The 19,467-nt window shown below is 34.1% G+C and overlaps 1 protein-coding gene across 1 annotated transcript in view; it reads left to right on the top strand.

Moving 5' to 3' along the window:
* The first annotated feature begins 12,140 nt into the window (after window positions 1-12,140).
* The window catches only part of LOC132548139 (protein TANC2-like), a 42,912-nt gene continuing 35,585 nt past the window's right edge, over window positions 12,141-19,467 (top strand). The window contains exon 1 of the mRNA XM_060211962.1: window positions 12,141-13,209. Coding sequence (XP_060067945.1) covers window positions 12,141-13,209 — 1,069 coding nt within the window. The remainder of the gene's footprint in view (window positions 13,210-19,467) is intronic.

The following is a 19,467-nucleotide window of genomic DNA, read 5'->3' as shown; positions in this document are numbered from 1 at the left end:
TTTTAAAGGGAGATAAATGCAGACAGCTTGGATTGGAATTAAGATAATGTATATTTCTGCAAGTAAACATTGTACAAAGTAACTGTGTGGTCAGATCATCTAATTTGTTCAAGATATTCATACATACTGTCAAACAGAGGCATCTGATTGGTAGAAATTTAGATATTATCTGATATCCTGAAAATTGGTAAATGGTTATCAACTGCAGTCACTAGCACATTTGTAGAATCAATTTTCTGATTTGACAAAATTGCCACTGGTAGGAGGCTTCTGATTGGTGCAAATTTAGATATTGTCCATTTGGTCAGAGGGTATTAAAATATTTTTTGTGATGATTTGCTTGTAATGATTTTGAGTTGGTCCTGAGGAAATGGCCTTTTAAAATGCAATATAATGTTATCTAGAAAAATACATTTTAAACATCACAAGTTCCAATGTGCCAATGAACTGAAAATTTGCTGGAATATTGAAAAAAAAAAAACCCATTCCTAATACTATTACTAATGCTCTTATATTATTATAGTCTGTTGACCGTTCAGACCCATCAGTGTCTTGTTAGGACAACTGATTCATGTTTTATCCATCATTGTATGGCTTCTTCTTAATAACCAAAATGTCAAAGCTATTGATATTGATTCTGTAACATAATAAGATGAAAGCTACCAAATTTATTAAAATAATTGGCCTTGACCCACTTTCATAGTCATGGGGGTCAAAGGTGTTGAGAAATTTAAATTTGAACCTTCAACAAGCATTAGGTCCTGAATCATGGTCTTTGTGTAGTAGCATGCTTGAGGAATAGGATTTAAATTTTACAGATATTGACACTGTGAATAACAACATCTTCTGTATTAGCTGTTGAACAGGTGAGCAATACAGGCCCATTGAGCCTCTATCATATTTATTTATGGTCTATATAGTCAGATGACCATTAAGGCCTATAGGCCTCTTGTTTTATCTAGGATTCTTGCCTGGGTGTATGGAATGATATTAAATGTAGGGCTGTCACTATCTGCTGCTTTCATCAGCCAGTGCTAGGGAGGCTGGCTGTTATAGCCTACATCTGGTCGCTATAGAAACCTGCTGTATATTTTTTGTAAAGTCATGCTCCAATTATTTCAAATTTTGGAAGAGGTATAATTTGTTTGCCTATTAAGAAGATACTCCTCCATCGTCTTCTGGTTACTGCAGTGATAAAAAAAATCAGTTTAGTTTCTTCACTGGCAGTAGAATGGAAAGTTTTCTTTATTTAGGGCATTTAAAGTTTAACTTTAGATTCTAAACTTGTAGTTCAGTTGTGGAGCACTGTGCTGTTATCATGGGAAGTATGTGACCTCGCTAGATAAATAGCCTGTAGCACACACTTTGTAGGAAATTCTTGGCTGGAGATGTTGACACATGGACTTGTAACAGGTGTAGTATAATAGCTTAATTAATGTGTTCTTGAGGTTGATTACAACAATTGACACATAGATATTGCTATAGGATTCAGAGGATAGTGGGAATTGTTGTAATGGTCAGAGATATTAGAGGATAGTGGGGATTGTTGTGATGGTCAGAGATGTTAGAAGAAAGTTGGGATTGTTGTGATGATGATATAATATGAGAGTGGGGATTGTTAAAATGGTCAGAGATGAGAGTAGATATTGTTATGATGATCAGAGATGATAAAACAGAGTGAGGACTGTTGTGATGGTCGGAGATGTTAGAAGAAAGTGGGGATTGTTGTGATGATGATATATGAGAGTGGGGATTGTTAAAATAGTCAGAGATGATAGAACAGAGTGGGGATTGTTGTGATGATGATAGATGAGAGTGGGGATTGTTAAAATAGTCAGAGATGATAGAACAGAGTGGGGATTGTTGTGATGATGATAGATGAGAGTGGGGATTGTTGTAATGATGATATATGAGAGTGGGGATTGTTATGATGGTAAAAGATGATAGATGAGAGTGGGGATTGTTGTAATGATGATATATGAGAGTGGGGATTGTTAGGATGAAAAAAGATGATAGATGAGAGTGGGGATTGTTGTAATGATGATATATGACAGTGGGGATTATTGTGATGATATATGAGAGAGGGGATTGTTGTGATGGTCAGACATGATAGATGAGAGTGAGGATTGTTGTGATGATGATATAAGAGAGTGAGGATTATTGTGATGATCAGAGATGTTAGATGAGAGTGGGGATTGTTGTGATGATCAGAGATGTTAGATGAGAGTGAGGATTATTGTGATGGTCAGAGATGTTAGATGAGAGTGAGGATTGTTGTGATGATCAGAGATGTTAGATGAGAGTGGGGATTGTTGTGATGGTCAGAGATGTTAGATGAGAGTGAGGATTATTGTGATGATCAGAGATGTTAGATGAGAGTGAGGATTGTTGTAATGGTCAGAGATGTTAGATGAGAGTGAGGATTATTGTAATGGTCAGAGATGTTAGATGAGAGTAAGGATTGTTGTGATGGTCAGAGATGTTAGATGAGAGTTTGAGGATTATTGTGATGGTCAACTTTTTCACAAAAACATCTCAATGACAAGAAAAGGTATATAACAAAATATCAATCAAGTTTATGTTAATGAATTACATTGACCAACTGCCAAGATCAACAGAGGTCAAATGTGTCAGAACCTTCAATCAGCTAATAAACAACCTAAAAACTTAGTGTCAAGGTAGTGTGTAATATGTTGGGCCAGAAAACTATTTAATTTGCTAAGATTATTGACTGAATTGACCCATCAATACTTTCAGACTAATTATCAATTACCCAAAAGCTTATCATCAAGATTATTGTCCTATAGTATGCTAGGATGGTTTGCTTCCAGTGTAATGCTGTGATATGTATGTGTAGTATTATTGAATTATTAGATAATATTGAATAAATATTGTTTAATCTAAACTAAATTGATCAAATATTTACTTCTGTCAACTACCCAAAACTTGGTCACAACAATATCTACTTAGAATTAAGATACCCTGTGACATTAACTATTTCATTGCAGTTCTTTATTCCTTCAAAAAATTCCCTATTGATTCTTATTTATCATGGACAGTCTGACATTATTTTAAAATAGCCGTCAAATTTGAACGCTTAATATGATATTTGTATTCCAATTTTATCTGCAAGACCAGAAAAAAGGAGAAATAATTATTTTTCCCTTTTTTTGCAAAATGTTGTAGAGTTTATGATAGATTCATAGAGATATTCACTTTATTCTGTTGGAGGGATAACAAGTTCGTTCAAGTGAATGATATTGACCCACTTTCAAGGTCACCTCGATCAAATGTATCTTTATCTGTTATTTTATCAATGAACCCAAATTCATTAGGTCAAGATATTAAGCTAGCTGGATATTTTATGAAAAGTATTCAATGTAAATTGAAATTGATATCGTTTGGATTGAATACATCATTGCTATCAGGTTCCTGGTTATTGTGCAAGTTTTCCAGTGGAGGGGTTCACTGCTTTCTATGAGTCTTACAGCGGAAGAAATAGTCCGCATGATATGATATCATATGAGACGATAAAATTCAATGTTAAAAACTTATTAGTGAACATAAATTATGTAGAAACACAACCTATATGTTGGTTTTGCAATGTCTGATAGTGATTCACAGTAAATTATTAAGGTTTGCTATACATATATACAGTACCTATTGATAACAGGTTGTCAACTTCCAGTGGGTGGGGGTTGCGTCATCGGAGACCAGTGATGAAGTGATATGTCCAAAAAGGGCCCAGCCCTCCATTCCGGTTTTACTGTTGACTACATACGTCTGTTTACTGTTCCCTTCTTGTAAGTCATCAAAATAAATGTGTTACTTGATGAAATGGCTGCAGGCATAAATCTCATTTGCCACTGTTTAAGTTGACAGACTACAATCAGTTCTGTGTAGTTTTAATGAAATGAACTTTGTTGCTCAATGCTAGCAGACGACATTTATACAACCTAGTTATCAGCAGATTCTGTCTGACATCGACATGGCTAATCTATGTAGCCATCTCACATGCTAAGTAGTAAAACTTAGGCCACATTCTTCACTCTTTGCTGTGGAAATTTATGTACAACAAAAAATTGAGAAAATGTTCATTAAGTGTTTAATGAATACTGAATTTTTATGATAAATTGATGTCAAATACTTGTTGGAGCTTTTAGTAAATACAAAACATATTATCAGGTATCATTAATTTCATGAAAAAATTTTGTACACATTTTAGTATGTCTTCAGTACAAAAAACATTGAATCATATTAACGAAGTGTTTAATGTTATGTAATTCTGTGGGTTTTTTTAGTTAACCTAAACCATAAAATCATGAGTACATGAAAAATGACACCAGTTTTTGTTTGTGGACAAGGTTAATTGAAACTGGAAAATCATTTGGAATTTATTTCATGGCATTATGTACACATTATGGAAGGGAAGAGGTGGATGAAATTTAGTATCATTTCAGTGAATTGTTGAATCCTAAATATTTTAATTGTAGGTTTTTGTTCTCACTGTAATGTACAAACTACAGTAATGCTTTGCTGTTAGAGGCCATATCAAGGGAATTCAGTATAAGGATCATTATCAGAATTTGTATTGGGGTGGGGGGCCACACAAAGGAAATTTCATCCCTCTTTCATTAGCCCAGGGTTGCCATGTGTCTGTGGTCTGTTGTGAGACCAGACGGCCTGAAATATTTCTTGTTATTGCTATTTCTGGAGAAATACTGGATGAATCCCCCATATTCCTAGTTGTGCCCTATTGTTATTGGGATTGATCAGAAAAAACAAAAAAAATTCTTTAGAAGTACAGGATGGATCTTTCTCTAAGTTCATATGTAGATTCCTCTTGGTCCCTAGTTGTACTCTTTTGACAGATTAGAAAAACAGAAAGGGTTAACAGACCACCATGTCGGATTTGGCAGTGGTATTTGAAGACTATTATCGCTGTTTCTAAAGATGAATTTTACTTTTCATGTAATTAAGAGCAACAACTGAGGAAAGAAGGGAAAAAAACAGAAATGATCCAACTTTTTCAGAAAAATCAAAAGATCAAATGATTATGGGTGCCAAGATACCTCTGTAATCTCTTGTTTTAATTTTTTTTTTATACCTGGTATGTAACTATTAGACAGGAAACTAACAAGTCACTGTTTATTGTCAGCTTAACTGAAAGAACTACAACTTGACTTGAAATTATATCTTGACATTTAGAAATAAAACAATATGATCAGTCCATCAATATCAGTGGTATCAAACATTGATTGACATTGATGATTTATTTGACCTATGACCTTTTGATGATCAATATTGATCTTTGGCATAATTTTACATTGCAATAAGATATGCAAATAAAAAGTATATAGTATTGATATATATTGATGACATATTTGATATATAACCCTTGGTGACCAATATATTGACATTTTCTACATTTATATTGAAATAAGATAATTAACTGATAAGTGTACTATAGTGATTACTTTTTTTATCTTTGACCTCTGATGATATATTGACCTACTGAACGGTATTGATGATTACCGGTATTTGACCTATGACAGTTGGCAACCTATATATTGACCTCTGGCATATCTTTGTCATTTTATGATATAAGCAATCAAAAATATTGAAATGAGGAATAGGCAGGAGAGAAACAATTTCATTTGAGCAGAAGTCATTGCATTTTTCAAAATCTTAGAACATATTCATGAAGTTGATTGAGCAAAATTTCAAATACAGTATCTACTTGTGATGTATCTTGCTTTATGTGTAGAGCAATAATTAGCAGATCAAACAAGCACTTAGGCATATAGACATCATTTTCTGGTCATTTAACACTTCTCTATGGCAAGCAGCAGAGGTTACTTAAATATATTTAAGTCTAAATTTCACTTGTACCTGTATTGGTCTACAGTCCACAGGCATTTCAGGGTTTTGATCTATACTGATGTGTACTTCATTAGTTATCTATACATGTATATATATACAACTCAATAGTTATCTATTCAGGTATATATATATATAACTCAATAGTTATATACAGGTATATATATATAACTCAATAGTTATCTATACAGGTATATATATATATCTTAATAATTATCTATATATATATATACCTTGGTAATTATCTATATATATATATATATATATACTAAAGTAGTTATCTATATATATATACCTAAGTAATTATCTATATATATATATATATATATATATATATACAACATCATATTTCTGTTCCAGTGAGGTAGATGTTTTACCATTGTCTTGTTAACAAGCCTATATATATATATATATATATATATATATACCTCAGTAATTATCTATATATATACATACCTCAGTAATTATCTATATATATATATATATACCTCAGTAATTATCTATCTATATATATATATATATATATATATATATATATATATACCTCAGTAATTATTTATACTGGTATATATAGACTTGTGTATACATATATATAAATACATATTCCTCTGTGATTATCTATATTGGTATATATATATATCTCAATAATTGTCTAGACTGGTATATATATATACCTCAGTAATTATCTATCTATATATATATATATATACCTCAGTAATTATCTATACTGGTATATATATATATATACCTCAGTAATTATCTATACTAGTATATATGTATATATATCAGTAATTATCTGTACTATTATATATATATCTCAGTAATTATCTATACTAGTATCTATATATATATATATATCTCAGTAATTATCTATACTAGTATATATATATCTCAGTAACTATCTATACTAGTATATATATATATCAGTAATTATCTATACTAGTATATATATCTCAGTAATTATCTATACTAGTATCTATATATATATATATATATCTCAGTAATTATCTATACTAGTATATATATATATATATATATATATCTCAGTAATTATCTATACTAGTATATATTATATCAGTAATTATCTATACTAGTATATATATATCTCTCAGTAATTATCTATACTAGTACATATATATATCTCAGTAATTATCTATACTAGTACATATATTTATCTCAGTAATTATCTATACTAGTATATATATATATATCAGTAATTATCTGTACTAGTATATATATATATCTCAGTAATTATCTATACTAGTATATATATATATCTAAGTAATTATCTACACTAGTATATATATATCTCAGTAATTATCTATACTAGTATATATATATCTCAGTAATTATCTATACCAGTATATATATATCTCAGTAATTATCTATACTAGTATATATATATATCTAAGTAATTATCTATACTAGTATATATATATCTCAGTAATTATCTATACTAGTATATATATATCTCAGTAATTATCTATACTAGTATATATATATCTCAGTAATTATCTATACTAGTATATATATATATCTCAGTAATTATCTATACTAGTATATATATATACCTCAGTAATTATATATATATATATATATAATTTATGTATATATATATATATATATATCTATACATAAATCAGTAATTATTGTTGTGTACCCAGTACTGATCTATCCTGTTTTATGAGTTTACTGTTGATGTTTAAGCCTGGTACAAGATTAAGGTATGTGCTTATGTTAAGTTCTCTGAGTAAATTACCGACACGTTTAGCTGTAGCTGTGTAGTAAGGATTATATACGACACCTGTATTGATCTGCTATCCCGTAGACGAGGTCGGTACCATGTGACACAGGTAAACAATACCTGGCCAGGTAGACGACGCTTTACAGGTGTGAGACTACAACATATGGCCTTGTGGGTATAGTGAACACCGAGTGTAACACGCTGCTTAACTTTCTGAGGATCAACATTAGGACAAACATGTGAAATGGACAACATGATGTGTTCATTCTTTGGTTTTAAAGTGTGGATCAGTATGTCCTGTGTTCTAGCTGTTTTGGATGGAAAGTGTTGATATTTGTTTGTCCCATCACAGGTAAATACTCCCTACTACCTCGTGTGACTTCCTTCAATGTTATCTACCTGGTCTTTTTGAATAATGATGTCACATAATGATTTGTATAGCAAGTGAAGTAACAGAGTACAAACCAAGAAAAGTATTGATGTACATTGTATATCAGAAGTGTTGGTGTCAAAACTGTAAACTTTTGTCATTGTTGAAAGCTTGGGGTGAAATTTGATGTTAAAACTGCAATAGGTATTATAGTGTGAATTTTAACATTGGGTAGAAATGAAGTTTTATGTGAAGGTAAATAAAACTTTAATTGGGTGAATGTTTCCCATATATTTATATATATATCAAAATTGTATGTACTTCGTTAATTTCCAATCAAAATAGAAGGAAGTGAGATATAAAATCCAGAAAATTCAAAATTGAGTTTTGGAATATTTATGATTTTTGATTTCCTGGTTCAAAGAGCTGGGATGTTTTCAAGTGTTGCCCAGTAAAGCCAGCATATCCGGTAGACACTATGTCTTTATGTACATAGATCAAGAGAAAACTGCCATTTTTATCCAGCTGTTTATCACTTCCTAATTATCACACTGGTAACATAAGATGTATCAGCCACAGATTCAAACTGTTGGCTTTAGTTTGGCAATTTGAAGACTGCAGTGATATACAACCAAAACTGGAACATTAGTATACATCGCTTTGTGTATTTATATAAATTTGCTGATATCACAAGGAGTTGCCTGTTAAAATATAGACCCTGAAACTGGTTTAGATTTTGGGAATGTTGGTTAAAAAGAATAACAATGAAGTGAGAAAAGAAGATTTTTCAGCATGGAATTTATATGGAATGTTAAATTCTCTGTTTGAATCTACCTTTTCCCTTCATATTTAAGTATATGGAATGTTAAATTCTCTGTTTGAATCTACCTTTTCCCTTCACATAACTGCAAGATTTCACAATTACTTACAAAAACAATACAAACATGTACTACTGTTCTTTTCCATCCTGTCAGCTGTCACTCAAAATTTACATACATGTAATATGTCAATTAACAGTTGATATACAAAATTATGTTGAATCGGTTTTTTCTCACAGCAATAGGCACTGCTTTCAGATGTCTATACTCATTTTCTTAACTGTATTTATGATGAATAAGTGTCCAGCTTGACCAGGTGAATACTTTTCTAAAAATAATGCTGTCTCAAGCATTATGTAGAAAGTGATGATGTTAATCAAAAACAAGGCTACATCAGCAGAATGATGAGTGCATCAAAATGTGGGGGTAGTAGTGTTTGATTCAGTCTTATCATAGAATGGACATTTCAATTTGTCTTACATCTGGATCATATGCAAATGCAAACCTCTTACAGATATCTTCATCATTGTTCAATATCAAACATTTTTTCAAAACTCAATGAAATAGACAAGCTTAGATTTGTAATTTGTTCATTTCTATCCCAAAACAGACATTTTCTTCAGCAATGGCCACCTTTAACACCCAGCATATGAAACAAATAACCTTGATCTTTTTTGTTAAAAGAACACATCTTTAGGTCTGACCTATACACCCATTAGAACTAAAAGGAGTTTGTATATTGAAAGCATGTAACTGGATTTTAATGTCGTTTATGGTCAATACAAATGACATTTTTGCACGCAAGCATGGTGCAATTAGTTCTTTGTCCTATACCGCAATCACATGGGTCATAACAAGACAATGCTTTTTTTGTATCCATGTTTATGTTGCTGTATCATGACAAATTTAGCCTTCAGCTCTAGTGAATTCATTCCTTGAGGGATTCTCATCGAACTTTAGACCTTTATAAAGCATCAAAATATCTTCGAGACTTTTAAATTTCAGGGTTGTAAACATGTTAGTGGTAACATTGATGTCAAAATTTTGATCAAAATTGCACACCTACAAACAACCTTGCACAAATTTGAGTTTCAGGACTGTTAGGTAAAGAATAACTGTTTCTATTTTAAGAAAGTCATTGCCAATGCTTTAGTGGCCTTAATCCTTGGGGATATTTTTATCAAACTTCACACACTTTTAAAACACTTGAGTTTCAAGGCTGTTGGGTAAAGATAACTTTTTAGTAAATTATTGTAGTTCTCTAGTAGCTTACAAATGACCATTACATATTATTACACACTGGCGATAAAATCTTTATTTTCAGATTGTCATACTTCTTTATTGCATTGTTCCATTAAAATCAGCTACAAGCAATTGTATGTTTTCCTTTTTTTCCGAATAAACACCAAACAGCGCAATCTTTATGAATGGCTATAGTGTAATAGTTTGTGCAGGCCAGTTTGGACATTTATGGTTTTATCAGAAGTCAGTATGCTTGTTTAATATGCAACTTCTCTTGGTATTTAAAGCTACTGAAGAAAAGACACAAGACTATCACACAGTATGTAAGGCTATTCTGGTTGTCAACAAAACTTTGTAGATACATAAATAGATGTATTTTGCACACTTACCGGTATATTGAACCATCATTTTAAGGTTATCTGACCGGAAGCATCAGAATGACACATAGCTGTCTTGTTTTTGCTATCTTAATGCACTGTGTGTAAACTTGTTACGTTTTAATCTTATCAAGTTTGACAAGTGGGGTTGACCTGAAATGATACTGAGAAGGTCTTGACGAAGTCTTGTTATTTTGATGGGTCACTCCAAAATTAAATATGTTTGCCATTTTGAAAAAACACTTTTTAAACTTGTTTTTAAGTCTCTCTGATGCCATCCATCTGGAAATTGTTGAAAATATTAAGAGAGGGAAGCCAAAAAAATGTTGCTATTTTTCGGTGTTGTTCAGTATGGCAACAATGATGGCCTTAGGGTTTTCCAGAACTACACCTTTTTTAACTTTTAATCCAACCAAAATCCAGTATTACTGATCTTGAGAAACAATTTTGAACCTCCCCAGTTACACTGGTGCCATTGACCTGAAATTTTGTGAAAATTTTGAGAAGCTGAAATGGAAAGTACCTTGACTGCAAACATATTTTGTATTGTTTTAATTATGTAAAAATTATTCCCACCACAACTACTGCCTTGAAATGATATTTAGGTTTTTATAGTTAGATGACACATATGTTAAGACCTATCCGTTATTAACAATTGTGACCTATCTGTAGTACACAACAGCTGTGACCAATCTGGATTACACAACAGCGATGACCTATCTGCTAGTCACAACAGCAGTGACCTATCTGTAGTACACAACAGCAGTGACCTATCTGTTATACACAATAGCTGTGACCTATCTGCTATTCACAACAGCTGTGACCTATCTGTAGTACACAACAGCTGTGACCTATCTGCTATTCACAACAAATGTGACCTATCTGCTATTCACAATAGTTGTGACCTATCTGCTATTCACAGCAACTGTGACCTATCTGTAGTACACAACAGCTGTGACCTATCTGCCATTCACAATAGTTGTGACCTATCTGCTTTTTAAAATAGTTGTGACCTATCTGGATTACACAACAGCTGTGACCTATCTGTAGTACACAATAGTTGTGACCTATCTGCTATTCACAATAGTTGTGACCTATCTGCTATTTACAATAGTTGTGACATATCTGTTATTAACAGCTACTGTAACCTTTCTGTTTTTCACAGCAACTGTGACCTATCTGGATTACACAACAGCTGTGACCTGTCTGGATTACACAACAGCTATGACCTATCAGTACTAAACACATACACAACAACTTTGACCTATCAGTACTAAACACATACACAACAGCTTTGGCCTATCAGTACTAAACATATACACAACAAGTTAGACCTCTCTTTAGTCAACTTATATTGAAATATTTTGTACAAGATCAAGAGTAAATAAGAGAATACGTATCTTTGATGGAAAAGGAATGAAAAAGTGGAAGAAATTTGATCTGTTCTGTAGTCTACTCATTTTGTAGTATTTCTATCTGCAACAATGTTGCTTACAATTAATTTCAATGCTGTACCAGCTGTCAATCCAGACTTTTATGTCTCTTGGACTTAAGCTTTATAACCTGATTGTATTTAGAATATAAATAACCAATCGAAGAAAAAATTGAGCGACTTGTTCTTATTGTTTGAATTATTGAAATATTGTTAAATTGGTAAGAATTATTGACACTTGCTTTAAAATGTATCATCTTACTTTCAGAGCCTTGCAATGGGCAACAAGTCCTCCTCTAGGAAAGATGCAGAACAATATGGGGAGACACGTGCCAGGAGTCGATCATTCAATGGCATCACTTCAAGATTTCGGCACAACAAATCTCCTCCCATCGAACGCAGCTCATCTTTCTCTGAGTCCAGACCAAAACGGGGCAGCTTCAGGTCCAATAGTCAAACCAAGTCAGGTCAGAACGCTCAAAGGAAGTCGTCAAGTACACAGGACACAGGTCAGCCAGTCAATATAAGAAGAGGCAATATGAAAATATCTGAATCAGATACAAAGATTTTGTCTTCATCAGCACCATCTCGTGGACGTCACTTCCCTGCTAGTCATAGTACTGGTTCAATCACATATATAGAGAGTAAGGATCGGGACACCTTGGGACGTGACACACTACGCAGGTCATTCACACATAAAGATAGCACAGGATCACCACGTCTTTCTGCACATAACATGCGTAATGTGTCACATGCTCTGTATGAGGGAAAACTGGAAGATATCTCCAAACGACGTGCTCTTGCCATTATGAATCGTGATCTCTCACTGTCCCAGGCAAGCCTTTCCAAAATGTCCATTAGGTCACAGTCAATGAATAGTCTAGCTGCAGACAATAATATTGACTTTGATCGCAATGGACCCAAGGAAAAAGACAAAAACAGTGTGGAATATTCTCAAATCTCTGTACGACAACGGATTGCCCCTCCACCTATGGATCTCAGTAATGAATACTTTCGTCCACGTACAAGCTCTGCACCTGCTGTTGACATCGTGAAACCAAAATTCAACACTCCAAGATCTATGGCCATGGGAACTAGTGTCCAATTGAGGAGAACTTCACACCAGATTCATTCAGAAAAGAGAAGAGAGCGAGATTTGAAGCGAAGGTCACTTGAAGTAGATGATCGAAAGCGTAGATCTATGGAAATAGATTTAAATCCAAGGAGATATGAGATTCCTGATGATAGAAAAAGGTCACCAGAAGAGGTAGTACATGCCAGGAGGATGTTGGTTTTCCGTGCCCTCAAGGATGAAAGTGAGATTATGTATTCCAATCCTACAGATCTACGATCAATTTCACCATCACTGAGTGAAAGCTGTCTATCTCCAGGCAACAGGTCTGTCTCACCAATGGACAGATCTAGGTCCCCTAGCAACAGGTCTATTTCACCGCATTGCTTTTCTTCAACAAATAGAGCATCATCTCCCGAATGGGGTCATTTTACACCAAGATCTCAGTCACCAGGGGTGGCACAACACAGAAATTCTAGTCCCCGTAGTTATAGTCCTGACACAAGTCAAAGTCAAGTGTCACCAGAGAAGCATGGCAGTAAAACACCACCATCAAAGACTCCAAATTCTAAAAGAGCACTGCCCAACATTGATGAGTATAAGATTCTTGGGAATAGAGCTGCAAGTCGTGAACACTGGGGTTCATATGAAAGTTTGACATTGAGGTCTCAGAAAGATGAAGATTTTAATGATAATAATGATGCTATAAAACGTGAGCGAAGTTTTAGTGTTTCTCTCTCTCGCAAAACCTTTACACAAAATGCCAGTAGTCAGGTTGGTGATAGCGTATTATCATCACATTCTTATAGTAACAGCTGCTCAGGCTTGCAGGAGCATCAAGCAGGTGCCCCAAAAATGGGCACAACTTCTGTGATGCAAAATGCAGCTATGAACCGTCTATGGAGTTATAGTGTGTCTTCCCTTGCTGATATTCCGTTGGATTTAGTCCCACATACACAAAACCGTTACCTTGATGAAACAAGAAATAACAAGGAGGAGTGTGGTATGTATATACTTTCCACATCAATAAGCATGCAAATTAGAATGAATGCGAAGATGGTACAGTCATCCTATTCTATATAACTGATGTTGACACTGGGTCAGAGAATCAATTAATTGAATTTTTAATTCAAATCTATATATAACCCTAAATGCTTTCTCAAATTTCGCTTTCGTCCCTCAATGTGCCAAATATTACACAATGAAACTGATAACAAATTTGCTCCTCTATCAACTTTCACTTGAAGGGTCCCATCACTTCACTATATAGAGGATCATATTGTTCTCCTGTCTACTTTGGTAGGGTTCATCACTTGGCTGTATACAGGATCATATTGTTCTCCTGTCTACTTTCACTTTAAGGGTTCATCACTTTGCTATATAGAGGATCATATTGTTCTGTCTACTTTCACTGGTAGGGTCCATCACTTCACTATATAGAGGATCATATTGTTCTCCTGTCTACTTTGGTAGGGTTCATCACTTTGCTATATAGAGGATCATATTGTTCTCCTGTCTACTTTCACTTTAAGGGTTCATCACTTGGCTATATAGAGGATCATATTGTTCTCCTGTCTACTTTGGTAGGGTTCATCACTTGGCTGTATAGAGGATCATATTGTTCTCCTGTCTACTTTGGTAGGGTTCATCACTTGGCTGTATAGAGGATCATATTGTTCTCCTGTCTACTTTGGTAGGGTTCATCACTTGGCTGTATACAGGATCATATTGTTCTCCTGTCTACTTTCACTGGTAGGGTTCATCACTTGGCTATATAGAGGATCATATTGTTCTCCTGTCTACTTTGGTAGGGTCCATCACTTGGCTGTATACAGGATCATATTGTTCTCCTGTCTACTTTCACTGGTAGGGTTCATCACTTGGCTATATAGAGGATCATATTGTTCTCCTGTCTACTTTGGTAGGGTCCATCACTTGGCTGTATACAGGATCATATTGTTCTCCTGTCTACTTTCACTTTAAGGGTTCATCACTTGGCTATATAGAGGATCATATTGTTCTCCTGTCTACTTTGGTAGGGTCCATCACTTGGCTGTATACAGGATCATATTGTTCTCCTGTCTACTTTCACTTTAAGGGTTCATCACTTGGCTATATAGAGGATCATATTGTTCTGTCTACTTTCACTGGTAGGGTTCATCACTTGGCTATATAGAGGATCATATTGTTCTCCTGTCTACTTTCACTTTAAGGGTTCATCACTTGGCTATATAGAGGATCATATTGTTCTCCTGTCTACTTTCACTGGTAGGGTTCATCACTTGGCTATATAGAGGATCATATTGTTCTCCTGTCTACTTTCACTTTAAGGGTTCATCACTTGGCTATATAGAGGATCATATTGTTCTGTCTACTTTCACTGGTAGGGTTCATCACTTGGCTATATAGAGGATCATATTGTTCTCCTGTCTACTTTCACTTTAAGGGTTCATCACTTGGCTATATAGAGGATCATATTGTTCTCCTGTCTACTTTCACTGGTAGGGTTCATCACTTGGCTATATAGAGGATCATATTGTTCTCCTGTCTACTTTCACTTTAAGGGTTCATCACTTGGCTATATAGAGGATCATATTGTTCTGTCTACTTTCACTGGTAGGGTTCATCACTTGGCTATATAGAGGATCATATTGTTCTCCTGTCTACTTTCACTTTAAGGGTTCATCACTTGGCTATATAGAGGATCATATTGTTCTCCTGTCTACTTTCACTGGTAGGGTTCATCACTTGGCTATATAGAGGATCATATTGTTCTCCTGTCTACTTTCACTTTAAGGGTTCATCACTTGGCTATATAGAGGATCATATTGTTCTCCTGTCTACTTTCACTGGTAGGGTTCATCACTTGGCTATATAGAGGATCATATTGTTCTCCTGTCTACTTTCACTTTAAGGGTTCATCACTTGGCTATATAGAGGATCATATTGTTCTGTCTACTTTCACTGGTAGGGTTCATCACTTGGCTATATAGAGGATCATATTGTTCTCCTGTCTACTTTCACTTTAAGGGTTCATCACTTGGCTATATAGAGGATCATATTGTTCTCCTGTCTACTTTCACTTTAAGGGTTCATCACTTGGCTATATAGAGGATCATATTGTTCTGTCTACTTTCACTGGTAGGGTCCATCACTTCACTATATAGAGGATCATATTGTTCTCCTGTCTACTTTGGTAGGGTTCATCACTTGGCTATATAGAGGATCATATTGTTCTGTCTACTTTCACTGGTAGGGTCCATCACTTCACTATATAGAGGATCATATTGTTCTTCTGTCTACTTTGGTAGGGTCCATCACTTGGCTATATAGAGGATCATATTGTTCTCCTGTCTACTTTCACTTTAAGGGTTCATCACTTGGCTATATAGAGGATCATATTGTTCTCATGTCTACTTTCACTTTAAGGGTTCATCACTTCGTTATATAGAGGATCATATTGTTCTCCTGTCTACTTTGGTAGGGTTCATCACTTGGCTGTATACAGGATATTTTTTGTTTCTTTATGAATGACAGTTATATTTCTTTGAAACATTTATATTTTCCATTAGAGTATCCGATGAGATGAAATGCTAGCGTTGGTTTCAGTAAGGAACAAGGCTCACCCTTCATTACTGGCAGATTTTTAGCAGCTCTGTCTATTATCACATGCTTAATATCTATCATTATCATAAAGTTCTGAATCTCGCACTCCAGTCTTCAAATAATTCAACTTAAACAAAGTAAATAGAATATGTATGAGACTATTATAATTTAATTGAGATGAGCCAGGACCAATGAATCAAAGTGAAGCTATAGTTTCCTCATATTTCATCGTCTTTTGACACGGATGTTTTAAACATGTGTCATAGGGATATCTTTTTTGGATCGGGAATGTGCAAAAGATGTGCTCCAGGTATATGCCCTTTAATGGAGAATTTCTGTCAGAATTAATATCTCTCTTTGTTTTACTCGGTCAAAACACTCAAGACTGGTGATAGTATTGCTTATGATTAAATGAAAATCATTCAATTAATAAAACAGCGATTGAGGTTATTCGCAAAGATTCAACATAAATACAATTATTATCTTCATGTTTTCCTTTGTAATTGTAAGTAATCTGTTACATAGGCCTATTAACATGTCTCAGCATGCAGTCATTTTCGTTTAATCGGTTTGACCAGTAGGCCAGGGTACTTTATTCAATAAATCTGTACAAGTGTACTCATTTATCTTATATTTTACTGTAGACTTCAGCTAAACCATTTAATGTATTTATTAATAATCATGGGTCTGTCTTGATTCATATCTTTAATATTACATAAAAAGTGTCTTAGAATTGGTCTCTCCACAGAAATGAAGAGACCACATGTGACTTTCATTTTTTGATCAGCCGCTTGAGATTAGGAGGTCTATGGTTGGTTGTTCAATAAGTCGTGAAACAGTTAACCCATGGTGTTGATATAAGGGTACATGTAGACAGATTATACAGCATGTGTATTATATGTTTTTCACTGTTTACATTGGCTGGTTATTTCCAAGGGGTGTTTTCTTAGCAAGGTGACATCCTCTTGACAACACAATGTACCATAATCATGTTTTTGTTTCAACTGAAACATTACATATTTATCATTAACATTATAAGAATTAGAAAAAAAAGTCACAACAGTCTTTAAAATGTTGATTTGATCAAGTTATTCGGATAAGTAAGACAGAAGGTTATATCAACAAATATTACAAATTTATGATTACTTGCTCTTCACTTGATAATTGATCTTGACAGGCATAATGAAAAGTTATGGTACTCGTTTGTGGCAGCCATTGAATGTTGATAACCCTGAATAACATGATCAATCCAGCAACTTCAGTTGACCCAAGGATGAGCAGTGTTAATCATTCACATTACAAGTTTTGCCACCAAAAGTAGGTTCCTATAAATAAATAAATAACCTCAAACATATGATATTAATATGGATGACTATATAAATCACGATTCCCAATAATAGTGAAAAGTTGCTTATCTTTATACCCTTTAATTTTGTTATTTGAACACATTCTTTTCATATGTGCATTTTTAGCTCACCTGGTCTGAAGTACCAATGAGCTTATGCCATGGGACTGCATCCACTGTCTGCGAAGTTTTACTGAAACTGTAGGACTGAACAGGTTTTGACCAAATTTGGTCAGAAGCATCCTTTGTGGAAGGAGAACCAAGTTTGTATAAATGGTTCATGGCCCTATGGGTTCAGTTGGCTGGGGATTAGGGGAAATCATTTAAAATCTTCCCTGTTCTGCAGGAATTCTTATATTCTGTCCAGATTTGGACTGTAGAATCCTTTGGTGAAGGAATATTGTATAAATGGTAGGTCTGACAGCTGACTGGGGCAGTAAGGGCAGGGCCCATAAGGAAAGAGAGCAGATGCTTTAAAAATCCTTCTTCTGTAGGAATATATGGATTTGGTACCATTTTGATCTGAAGCATGCTTAGATGAATTTCTTTTTCGTTAGTTTGGATGAAGAAATTTCAGCCAAACAAAGCCAGGTGAGCTGAACAGTCCCTTTTTATATAAGGCTGCATACCAAGTGTTGTGAAAAATCCATCATATTTACCCAAATTATCATGTCCAATGGTAATTAAAGGGCTATCACTCTGAAGGTTATAATGGATTCAGTCTTATAGACAAAATCATCCTATATCTTAAGTTTAACCAAAATGTTTGTTATGTTTTCCTAAGTCTATGTTTTCACAAAGTCCAGTGGTAAGAAAACTATAGTGCAGGGCCATCTCTCTGTAGCTCACAATCAAGTTGGTCACAATAGTGCTGAACTCATCTGAGGTCATATATAAAGCTGCATACCTACTTTCATTAATTCCATATTTACTCAAGTTACCCTGCTCACAAAAAAAATACCACACCATGAGAAATAAAGACCATGACCTATAATCAGGTGACCTAATTAAAACCAAAGTGTTTTGTTTTGTAGTTTTATTTCTACAGTACAAATTCCATGGCCATGGATGTACATACATTAAGGACACTCCCAAGTAAAAATCTACATGACCACTGGACTAGAGCATAAGGCGCTACTGTCTGTGAATATTAAACAATGTAAAAGCATTGTTGCTTCCTGTTTTTTTTTTCTCAATTATAAATTATATTCTGTGCCTTAAACTTTACATCCTTGTATTTTGTAGATTTTTACTTAGAAATTGTTTTATTCTGTGAAAATGGATATTGTTGATTAGTCAGCCTCCAATTTGTTCACAGCGTGGAAATTTTCATGCGGCAGTCAATCTAAAAATATTTTTGTTCGTGCTGTCAAAGAGGCATATTCAGAGTAAGAGTGATATCATTGGTCCTACTACGTGGACAGATATCACGTTAAGTACAAATATGTGTAGGATACATACCTCAGATTTGTTTAATAATGATTTGTTCTCAATGAAATATTAGAAGAGAATGTCTTTAAATAAAGAGACTGCAGTTTATGGATATTGTTATAAAGACTGTAGCGATGAAATGGTGTTTAT

This window comes from Ylistrum balloti, unplaced genomic scaffold, assembly GCF_031769215.1.
Source record: "Ylistrum balloti isolate Yb309-2 unplaced genomic scaffold, AGI_CSIRO_Ybal_v1 Utg370006, whole genome shotgun sequence".
NCBI lineage: Eukaryota > Metazoa > Mollusca > Bivalvia > Pectinida > Pectinidae > Ylistrum > Ylistrum balloti.
This window is presented reverse-complemented; position numbering and strand designations above follow the sequence as displayed.